General features: G+C 43.3%; 1 protein-coding gene across 2 annotated transcripts in view; it reads right to left on the bottom strand.

Moving 5' to 3' along the window:
* Positions 1-13014, bottom strand: part of zyx (zyxin) — a 53583-nt gene that overhangs the window by 10331 nt on the left and 30238 nt on the right. The window contains exons 4-9 of one of the 2 annotated variants that reach the window (XM_087812374.1): positions 8746-8841; positions 4092-4796; positions 3778-3919; positions 3537-3706; positions 943-1121; positions 757-877 (exon numbers count right to left, since the gene is read on the bottom strand). In XM_087812374.1, the coding sequence (XP_087668500.1) occupies positions 757-877; positions 943-1121; positions 3537-3706; positions 3778-3919; positions 4092-4796; positions 8746-8841 (1413 nt within the window). Of the gene's footprint in view, positions 1-756; positions 878-942; positions 1122-3536; positions 3707-3777; positions 3923-4091; positions 4797-8745; positions 8842-13014 lie in introns of both variants that reach the window. The other variant, XM_087812373.1, reaches the window with a different exon arrangement.

Genomic DNA, 13014 nt, shown 5'->3' with positions numbered 1-13014 from the left:
CTGAACAACACTCGACCACACTGGACAACACTGGACGACACTGGACAACAGTCGACCACACTGAACAACACTCGACCACACTGGACAACACTGGACGACACTGAACAACACTCGACCACACTGGACAACACTAGACAACACTGGACAACACTGAACAACACTCGACCACACTGGACAACACTGGACGACACTGGACAACAGTCGACCACACTGAACAACACTCGACCACACTGGACAACACTGGACGACACTGAACAACACTAGACCACAATGGACAACACTAGACCACACTGGACAACACTCGACCACAATGGACAACACTAGACCACACTGGACCACACTAGACAACACTGGACAACACTCGACCACAATGGACAACACTAGACCACACTGGACAACACTCGACCACACTGGACAACACTAGACAACACTGGACAACACTGAACAACACTCGACCACACTGGACAACACTGGACGACACTGGACAACAGTCGACCACACTGAACAACACTCGACCACACTGGACAACACTGGACGACACTGAACAACACTCGACCACACTGGACAACACTGGACAACACTGGACAACAGTCGACCACACTGGACAACACTGGACAACACTGAACAACACTCGACCACACTGGACAACACTGGACAACACTGAACAACACTCGACCACACTGAACAACACTCGACCACACTGGACAACACTGGACGACACTGGACAACAGTCGACCTCAATGGACAACACTGTACCTCGCAGCGGTAGCACTTGAGGTGGAAGTTCTTGTCCAGAGCCACCACTCGAACCGTCTCCTCACTGCCCGGAGCAGGAATGATGGGCTCGTTGCAGCTCACGCACAGAGGAGAGAAGCGTCTGCAACACAAAGAAGAGTCACACTCACCACCCTCTCACGGACCACTGACCACTGCGGCGTCTACCTGTGGTAGTCCTGCACACAGTAGGGGTTGTTGTTGTCATCGGTGATGAAGGGCGCCCCCTCCAGGACACAGGAGCAGGTGATGCAGCGGAAACAGTGGGCGTGGAAACACTGACCCACAGCCTTCAGGACACGGTCGGTGATGCGCTCGCCACATCGACAACACACGGCCAGAGATGTCTGCACGACACAGACACACAACACAAGTCATGTCTTCAACTACACACATCGACACAAGTCACGTCTTCAACTACACACATCGACACAAGTCACGTCTTCAACTACACACATCGACACAAGTCACGTCTTCAACTACACACATCGACACAAGTCACGTCTTCAACTACACACACCGACACAAGTCACGTCTTCAACTACACACAAGTCACGTCTTCAAATACACACAAGTCACATCTTCAACGACACACAAGTCACGTCTTCAACTACACACACCGACACAAGTCACGTCTTCAACTACACACAAGTCACGTCTTCAAATACACACAAGTCACGTCTTCAAATACACACAAGTCACGTCTTCAACGACACACAAGTCCTGTCTTCAACGACACACAAGTCACGTCTTCAACGACACACAAGTCACGTCTTCAACGACACACAAGTCACGTCTTCAACAACACACAAGTCACGTCTTCAACTACACACAAGTCCTGTCTTCAACGACACACAAGTCATGTCTTCAACTACACACAAGTCACGTATTCAACGACACACAAGTCATGTCTTCAACTACACACAAGTCATGTCTTCAACTACACACAAGTCATGTCTTCAACTACACACAAGTCACGTATTCAACGACACACAAGTCATGTCTTCAACTACACACAAGTCACGTATTCAACGACACACAAGTCATGTCTTCAACTACACACAAGTCATGTCTTCAACTACACACAAGTCACGTATTCAACGACACACAAGTCATGTCTTCAACTACACACAAGTCATGTCTTCAACTACACACAAGTCATGTCTTCAACTACACACAAGTCACGTATTCAACTACACACAAGTCATGTCTTCAACTACACACAAGTCATGTCTTCAACTACACACAAGTCACGTATTCAACTACACACAAGTCATGTCTTCAACTACACACAAGTCACGTATTCAACGACACACAAGTCATGTCTTCAACTACACACAAGTCATGTCTTCAACTACACACAAGTCATGTCTTCAACTACACACAAGTCATGTCTTCAACTACACACAAGTCACGTATTCAACGACACACAAGTCATGTCTTCAACTACACACAAGTCATGTCTTCAACTACACACAAGTCATGTCTTCAACTACACACAAGTCACGTATTCAACTACACACAAGTCACGTATTCAACTACACACAAGTCATGTCTTCAACTACACACAAGTCACGTATTCAACGACACACAAGTCATGTCTTCAACTACACACAAGTCATGTCTTCAACTACACACAAGTCACGTATTCAACGACACACAAGTCATGTCTTCAACTACACACAAGTCATGTCTTCAACTACACACAAGTCATGTCTTCAACTACACACAAGTCACGTATTCAACTACACACAAGTCATGTCTTCAACTACACACAAGTCATGTCTTCAACTACACACAAGTCACGTATTCAACTACACACAAGTCATGTCTTCAACTACACACAAGTCACGTATTCAACGACACACAAGTCATGTCTTCAACTACACACAAGTCATGTCTTCAACTACACACAAGTCATGTCTTCAACTACACACAAGTCATGTCTTCAACTACACACAAGTCATGTCTTCAACGACACACAAGTCATGTCTTCAACTACACACAAGTCATGTCTTCAACTACACACAAGTCACGTATTCAACTACACACAAGTCATGTCTTCAACTACACACAAGTCATGTCTTCAACTACACACAAGTCACGTATTCAACTACACACAAGTCATGTCTTCAACTACACACAAGTCACGTATTCAACGACACACAAGTCATGTCTTCAACTACACACAAGTCATGTCTTCAACTACACACAAGTCACGTATTCAACTACACACAAGTCATGTCTTCAACTACACACAAGTCATGTCTTCAACTACACACAAGTCACGTATTCAACTACACACAAGTCATGTCTTCAACTACACACAAGTCACGTATTCAACGACACACAAGTCATGTCTTCAACTACACACAAGTCACGTATTCAACTACACACAAGTCATGTCTTCAACTACACACAAGTCACGTATTCAACGACACACAAGTCATGTCTTCAACTACACACAAGTCATGTCTTCAACTACACACAAGTCACGTATTCAACTACACACAGGTTAGCAGATGAACATTCTTAGACGTAACATTTCCATGGTTTGTTGTGTTGTGACAGAAAAGATCAACAATAGTTTAGGTGTCGGAGAAACATGGTGTCGACAGAGTTTGTCATGTGATCAGTCACGTGATCAGTCACGTGATCAGTCATGTGATCAGTCACGTGATCAGTCACGTGATCAGTCATGTGACTCTCAAAGGCTCAGTGTTGACTCTTCTCTACACAACGATGTGTGTCATGACTCTCACCATGTAACAGTCCTCGCACTGAGGCGCTCCGTCCCTGTCGTAGAACTGCATGCCCTGCAGGGGGCGCTGGCAGCTCATGCAGCAGAAGCAGTCGGAGTGGAAGAGCTTGTCCATGGCTCTCACGGCGGGCTGAGTGCGAGACAGAGCCTCGCCACACTTACCACACACCTCTGAGACACACACACACACACACACACACGTTTAGCACACCAGAGGAGCCGCCGCAGATCCCTGTGCTCACCTGTAGGGGGCGACACGATGACGGGCGCATGTGTGTCCATGTCTCTGATGAAGTCTTTGGTCATCTTCTCCAGCTCCTCCACCTCCCGCATGTTCAGGGGAACCCCTCCGCCGGGCACCGACCCTGGACCTGGAGGAGCGTCCTGCTGCACACACACACAGACACACACACACACAGACACACACACACAGACACGCACACACAGACACACACAGACACACACACACAGACACGCACACGCACACACACAAATAACAATTCTGTGAGCGTCTAGTCATGTCTGAGTGAGGAACAGAAGGACCAGAAGGACTCACTGAAGGTGCAGGAGGAGACTTGGTGAAGGAGGACGGTAGGGGGGTCAGTGTGGGTTTGTTCTGAGGGGGGGTCACTGTGGGTCTGTTCTGAGGGGGGGTCAGTGTGGGTTTGTTCTGAGGGGGGGTCACTGTGGGTCTGTTCTGAGGGGGGGTCAGTGTGGGTTTGTTCTGAGGGGGGGTCACTGTGGGTCTGTTCTGAGGGGGGGTCATTGTGGGTCTGTTTTGGGGGGGGGTCCCGGCGGCGGGGAGGTTCTGGTTCACTTGGCCGAGGAAAGGCTTGATGTGATTGGATGCCGCGGCGGCGACCGGAGGTGCTGGTGGAGCAGCCGGCGGCGGCGGGAAGGAGGCGGAGGCCGGCGAGGGTTTTGGCACAGAAGAAGTCTGGTTCAGGTTCTGGTTCTGGTTCAGGTTCAGGTTCTGGTTCAGGTTCTGGTTCAGGTTCTGGTTGAGCTTCTGAGCGAGGGAAGACGAGGAGGTTCTTCCTGGGAGGCCCGTCTTGGGGGCCGCGGCTGGTTTGGCGTGAGCGTTCGGAGACGAGCTGCTGTTGAGGTGTCGGCTGGTCCGGGCCTTCAGCTCCTCGGCCCAGGGCGCCGGCGGGGGGCGGTCGCCCATCTCGGGGGGCGGGAGGAAGGACAGGGCGGGTTTTGGAGCCGTCGGGGGTGGACCGGGTCGAGGTGCTGGTGCTGCAGAATACTGGCTCGGTAGCTGCAGAGAAGCATCGAGAGTCGTCAGTTTCTAAGAACAACATCTTATTGTTTCGTTCATGAAGCTTCAAACTCATAGTTGATGTTTAATGACACCAGAGTTGATACTAGTTGATGTTTAATGACACCAGAGTTGATACTAGTTGATGTTGAATGACACCAGAGTTGATACTAGTTGATGTTTAATGACACCAGAGTTGATACTAGTTGATGTTTAATGACACCAGAGTTGATACTAGTTGATGTTTAATGACAAAAGAGTTGATACTAGTTGATGTTTAATGACACCAGAGTTGATACTAGTTGATGTTTAATGACACCAGAGTTGATACTAGTTGATGTTTAATGACACCAGAGTTGATACTAGTTGATGTTTAATGACAAAAGAGTTGATACTAGTTGATGTTTAATGACACCAGAGTTGATACTAGTTGATGTTGAATGACACCAGAGTTGATACTAGTTGATGTTGAATGACACCAGAGTTGATACTAGTTGATGTTTAATGACACCAGAGTTGATACTAGTTGATGTTTAATGACACCAGAGTTGATACTAGTTGATGTTTAATGACACCAGAGTTGATACTAGTTGATGTTTAATGACACCAGAGTTGATACTAGTTGATGTTTAATGACACCAGAGTTGATACTAGTTGATGTTTAATGACACCAGAGTTGATACTAGTTGATGTTGAATGACACCAGAGTTGATACTAGTTGATGTTGAATGACACCAGAGTTGATACTAGTTGATGTTTAATGACACCAGAGTTGATACTAGTTGATGTTGAATGACACCAGAGTTGATACTAGTTGATGTTGAATGACACCAGAGTTGATACTAGTTGATGTTTAATGACACCAGAGTTGATACTAGTTGATGTTTAATGACACCAGAGTTGATACTAGTTGATGTTTAATGACACCAGAGTTGATACTAGTTGATGTTTAATGACACCAGAGTTGATACTAGTTGATGTTGAATGACACCAGAGTTGATACTAGTTGATGTTGAATGACACCAGAGTTGATACTAGTTGATGTTTAATGACACCAGAGTTGATACTAGTTGATGTTTAATGACACCAGAGTTGATACTAGTTGATGTTTAATGACACCAGAGTTGATACTAGTTGATGTTTAATGACAAAAGAGTTGATACTAGTTGATGTTTAATGACACCAGAGTTGATACTAGTTGATGTTGAATGACACCAGAGTTGATACTAGTTGATGTTGAATGACACCAGAGTTGATACTAGTTGATGTTTAATGACACCAGAGTTGATACTAGTTGATGTTTAATGACACCAGAGTTGATACTAGTTGATGTTTAATGACACCAGAGTTGATACTAGTTGATGTTTAATGACACCAGAGTTGATACTAGTTGATGTTTAATGACACCAGAGTTGATACTAGTTGATGTTTAATGACACCAGAGTTGATACTAGTTGATGTTTAATGACACCAGAGTTGATACTAGTTGATGTTGAATGACACCAGAGTTGATACTAGTTGATGTTTAATGACACCAGAGTTGATACTAGTTGATGTTTAATGACACCAGAGTTGATACTAGTTGATGTTTAATGACACCAGAGTTGATACTAGTTGATGTTTAATGACACCAGAGTTGATACTAGTTGATGTTTAATGACACCAGAGTTGATACTAGTTGATGTTGAATGACACCAGAGTTGATACTAGTTGATGTTGAATGACACCAGAGTTGATACTAGTTGATGTTTAATGACACCAGAGTTGATACTAGTTGATGTTTAATGACACCAGAGTTGATACTAGTTGATGTTTAATGACACCAGAGTTGATACTAGTTGATGTTTAATGACACCAGAGTTGATACTAGTTGATGTTTAATGACACCAGAGTTGATACTAGTTGATGTTTAATGACACCAGAGTTGATACTAGTTGATGTTTAATGACACCAGAGTTGATACTAGTTGATGTTTAATGACACCAGAGTTGATACTAGTTGATGTTTAATGACACCAGAGTTGATACTAGTTGATGTTTAATGACACCAGAGTTGATACTAGTTGATGTTTAATGACACCAGAGTTGATACTAGTTGATGTTTAATGACACCAGAGTTGATACTAGTTGATGTTTAATGACACCAGAGTTGATACTAGTTAATGTTTAATGACACCAGAGTTGATACTAGTTGATGTTTAATGACACCAGAGTTGATACTAGTTGATGTTTAATGACACCAGAGTTGATGCTAGTTGATGTTTAATGACACCAGAGTTGATACTAGTTGATGTTTAATGACACCAGAGTTGATGCTAGTTGATGTTTAATGACACCAGAGTTGATACTAGTTGATGTTTAATGACACCAGAGTTGATACTAGTTGATGTTTAATGACACCAGAGTTGATACTAGTTGATGTTTAATGACACCAGAGTTGATACTAGTTGATGTTTAATGACACCAGAGTTGATACTAGTTGATGTTTAATGACACCAGAGTTGATACTAGTTGATGTTTAATGACACCAGAGTTGATACTAGTTGATGTTTAATGACACCAGAGTTGATACTAGTTGATGTTTAATGACACCAGAGTTGATACTAGTTGATGTTTAATGACACCAGAGTTGATACTAGTTGATGTTTAATGACACCAGAGTTGATGCTAGTTGATGTTTAATGACACCAGAGTTGATACTAGTTGATGTTTAATGACACCAGAGTTGATGCTAGTTGATGTTTAATGACACCAGAGTTGATACTAGTTGATGTTTAATGACACCAGAGTTGATACTAGTTGATGTTTAATGACACCAGAGTTGATACTAGTTGATGTTTAATGACACCAGAGTTGATACTAGTTGATGTTTAATGACACCAGAGTTGATACTAGTTGATGTTTAATGACACCAGAGTTGATACTAGTTGATGTTTAATGACACCAGAGTTGATACTAGTTGATGTTTAATGACACCAGAGTTGATACTAGTTGATGTTTAATGACACCAGAGTTGATGCTAGTTGATGTTTAATGACACCAGAGTTGATGCTAGTTGATGTTTAATGACACCAGAGTTGATGCTAGTTGATGTTTAATGACACCAGAGTTGATACTAGTTGATGTTTAATGACACCAGAGTTGATACTAGTTGATGTTTAATGACACCAGAGTTGATACTAGTTGATGTTTAATGACACCAGAGTTGATACTAGTTGATGTTTAATGACACCAGAGTTGATACTAGTTGATGTTTAATGACACCAGAGTTGATACTAGTTGATGTTTAATGACACCAGAGTTGATACTAGTTGATGTTTAATGACACCAGAGTTGATACTAGTTGATGTTTAATGACACCAGAGTTGATACTAGTTGATGTTTAATGACACCAGAGTTGATACTAGTTGATGTTTAATGACACCAGAGTTGATACTAGTTGATGTTTAATGACACCAGAGTTGATACTAGTTGATGTTTAATGACACCAGAGTTGATACTAGTTGATGTTTAATGACACCAGAGTTGATACTAGTTGATGTTTAATGACACCAGAGTTGATACTAGTTGATGTTTAATGACACCAGAGTTGATACTAGTTGATGTTTAATGACACCAGGGTTGATACTAGTTGATGTTTAATGACACCAGAGTTGATACTAGTTGATGTTAACACTAAATAAAGTGGTTGAATAAATGACGACGTTGAGCAGAAGTTAAGAACAAACAAGAGTCGTGATGACAGACACTCCTTATATGGTCGTCTCTCTGGCTTCATCATGTTGGTGAATCATCTGCACTTCCTGTGATGCAACCTTCACACTTGCACAGCCAGAGAAGAGCTGATGTTCAGGATAAAGTATTTTGGACGGAGATATTTCAGGCAGCAACAGAAGTTCATACTATAAGACTATAAGATATATATATAAGAGAACTTCGAACTCTCGTACCTTTGGGTTGAAAGGTCCTCTGGTCTCCATCTCAGACAGAAGGTCCGTCAGAGAGTCCAGCTGTTTGTCGAAGCTGGTCTGTTTCTCCATCAGTCGCTGCAGGAAACACATGAAGATGAACTAACATGATAGAACTTTGTTGATGCTCTGCTTGGCTGCCTCCCACACATCCATCTACATCCATCTACATCCATCCATCCATCCATCAACATCCATCCATCAACATCTATCCACATCCATCTACATCCATCCATTAACATCCATCTACATCTATCCACATCCATCTACATCCATCCATTAACATCCATCTACATCTATCCACATCCATCTACATCCATCAACATCCATACATCCATCAACATCTATCAACATCCATCTACATCCATCCATCCATCTACATCTATCTACATCTATCCACATCCATCTACATCCATCCATCAACATCTATCAACATCCATCTACATCCATCCATCAACATCTATCAACATCCATCTACATCCATCTACATCCATCTACATCCATCTACATCCATCTACATCTAACTACATCTATCTACATCTATCTACATCCATCAACATCCATCTACATCTATCTACATCTATCTACATCCATCTACATCTATCTACATCTATCTACATCCATCTACATCCATCAACATCCATCTACATCCATCAACATCCATCCATCTACATCCATCAACATCCATCTACATCCATCAACATGGACGTGACACAATGAACCAACAACTGCTCGTCTCAGCTTCATCAGTGTTTAACAGTTGTTAAGAGGTCAAAGGTTAATATGATCAGGTTCCTCTTCTTTCACTTGGAACCAGGAAGTCCACTCTCCACTTCCTCTTTCAAATGACGTTTGAAACCGTCAGTCAATCCAACAAATGACTTGAGTTCACGTTGTTTTCAGGAAGTCCTTCGGCAATAATTCAAGACGGTTTAATTCACGTAAGACACCTGTCACTCATTCACTGTTGAAGAAGCTTCACTGACACCTGTCACTCATTCACTGTTGAAGAAGCTTCACTGACACCTGTCACTCATTCACTGTTGAAGAAGCTTCACTGACACCTGTCACTCATTCACTGTTGAAGAAGCTTCACTGACACCTGTCACTCATTCACTGTTGAAGAAGCTTCACTGACACCTGTCACTCATTCACTGTTGAAGAAGCTTCACCGACACCTGTCACTCATTCACTGTTGAAGAAGCTTCACTGTTACCTGTCACTCATTCACTGTTGAAGAAGCTTCCATCAACATCCATCCATCCATCCATCAACATCCATCTACATCCATCTACATCCATCCATCCATCCATCTACATCCATCAACATCCATCAACATCCATCTACCTCCATCTACATCCATCTACATCCATCAACATCCATCAACATCCATCAACATCCATCTACCTCCATCTACATCCATCTACATCCATCAACATCCATCTACATCCATCTACATCCATCCATCTACATCTATCCACATCCATCTACATCCATCCATCCATCAACATCCATCTACATCCATCAACATCCATCTACATCCATCTACATCCATCTACATCCATCAACATCCATCTACATCCATCTACATCCATCCATCTACATCTATCCACATCCATCTACATCCATCCATCCATCAACATCCATCTACATCCATCAACATCCATCAACATCCATCTACATCCATCTACATCCATCCATCTACATCTATCCACATCCATCTACCTCCATCTACATCCATCTACATCCATCAACATCCACATCCATCTACATCCATCTACATCCATCCATTTACATCTATCCACATCCATCTACATCCATCCATCCATCCATCAACATCCATCTACATCCATCAACATCCATCTACATCCATCAACATCCACCTACATCTATCCACATCCATCAACATCCATCTACATCCATCCACATCGATCTACATCCATCCATCCAACCATCAACATCGATCTACATCCATCCATCAACATCTATCAACATCCATCTACACCCATCCACATCTACATCCATCCATCAACATCCATCTACATCCATCCATCCATCTATCTACATCCATCTACATCCATCAACATCCATCCATCAAGATCTATCAACATCCATCTACATCCATCCATCAACATCCATCAACATCCATCTACATCCATCCATCAACATCCATCTACATCTATCTACATCCATCCATCCATCCATCAACATTCATCTACATCCATCCACATCCATCTACATCTATCCACATCCATCTACATCCATCTACATCCATCCATCCATCAACATCTATCAACATCCATCCTTCCATCAACATCTATCAACATCCATCTACATCCATCAACATCCATCAACATCTATCCACATCCATCTACATCTATCTACATCTATCCACATCCATCTACATCCATCCATCCATCAACATCTATCAACATCCATCCTTCCATCAACATCTATCAACATCCATCTACATCCATCCATCCATCAACATCCATCTACATCCATCAACATCCATCAACATCCATCTACATCTATCCACATCCATCTACATCTATCTACATCTATCCACATCCATCCATCAACATCTATCAACATCCATCTACATCCATCCATCAACATCATCCACATCCATCTACATCCATCCATCAAGGTAAGGTAAGGTAAAGTAAAACTTTATTGATCCCTCAGGAGGTCTCCTTCAGGAAATTGTTTTTTACCAATAGCCAGCAATTTTTCATAAACAATAAAAAAGAATACATAAAAAATAAAATAAGAAGAAGAACATAAAGAGGAAGAACAAGATGACACAATCTAAGTCTAAAGATAAAGACAAAGAACATAGGTCAAAGAAAAACAACAAAGACAAAGGATACAAAGACTAACATAGAACAGAACATCCAGATACTTTCACTCCACTCCTGCCCCCGAACTCAGAATTGTACAATTTAATAGCCCGAGGGATGAATGATTCCCTGAGTCTATTTGTTTTGCACCTGGGTATTCGTGCACTCATTCTGCTTCTCTGCTCACTGATGACAGTGCTCAGAGGATGACTGTCATCATCCATGATGGACAGTAGTTTGTTCAATGATCTCCTCTCAGCAACTGTCACCAGTGAGTCCAGCTTCATTCCAACCACAGAGCCAGCCTTTCTGATCAACCTGTCCAACCTGTTGACACTCCTCTTGGACACATTTCCACCCCAACACACCACAGCATAGAACATGACACTGGCCACCACAGACTGGTAGAACATGCAGAGGAGCTTCTTGCAGATGTTAAATGATCGAAGCCTCCTCAGAAAGTACAGTCTACTCTGAACCTTCTTATACACATGGTCTGTGTTGCAGGACCAGTCCAGTTTACTGTCCATCCACACACTGAGGTACTTATAGTTGTCCACTATCTCCACCTCGTCGCCTCTGATGGACACTGGACGTGGCTTTGTCCTGGACCTCCCGAAGTCCAAGACCAGCTCCTTGGTCTTTGAGGTGTTCAGCTGCAAGTGGTTCCTCTCACTCCAGTCCACAAAGTCATGTATCAGACTCCTATACTCGTCTTCGCTGTTGTCCCTGATGCATCCAACAATAGCAGTGTCGTCAGCATACTTCTGGACGAGACTCAGCTCTGAGTTGTAGCAGAAGTCTGAAGTGTAGATGGTGAAGAGGAGAGGGGCCAGTACTGTCTCCTGAGGTGCTCCTGTACTGCACACCACAGTGTCAGACTAGATGTCCTTCAGCCTGACATACTGTGGTCGATCAGTAAAATAGTCCGTAATCCAGGAGACCAGACCAGGGTCCACATGCATCTTAGTCAGTTTGTCCTGCAGCAGAGTGGGTTGGATAGTGTTGAAGGCACTAGAAAAGTCCAGGAACAGGATTCTCACTGAACCGCTTCCTTTATCCAAGTGGGAGTAGGTCCGATGCAGGAGGTGAAGGATGGCATCTTCCACACCAACTGCTGGCTGGTAGGCAAACTGCAGGGGGTCTCGCGCGTGCTGGACTTATGGCCTGAGATGTTTGAGGACCAGCCGCTCCAGTGTCTTCATCAGCTGCGAAGTCAGTGCCACCGGTCTGTAATCGTTCAGCTCGGTCGGATCTTTTTAGGGACTGGAACGATACAGGAAGTCTTCCACAGAGTTGGTACTTTCCCCAGCCGTAGACTGAGGTTGAAGACCTGCTGGAGCGGCTCAGCTGGTTCAGCAGGTCTTTAGCAGTCGAGCAGACACCTTATCAGGACCAGCAGCCTTCC

The sequence above is a fragment of the Callionymus lyra genome, chromosome 17 (genome assembly GCF_982586985.1).
Source record: "Callionymus lyra chromosome 17, fCalLyr1.hap1.1, whole genome shotgun sequence".
Classification (NCBI taxonomy): domain Eukaryota; kingdom Metazoa; phylum Chordata; class Actinopteri; order Syngnathiformes; family Callionymidae; genus Callionymus; species Callionymus lyra.
Note: the sequence above shows the minus strand (reverse complement) of the source record. Positions and strands in the feature narration are given on the sequence as shown.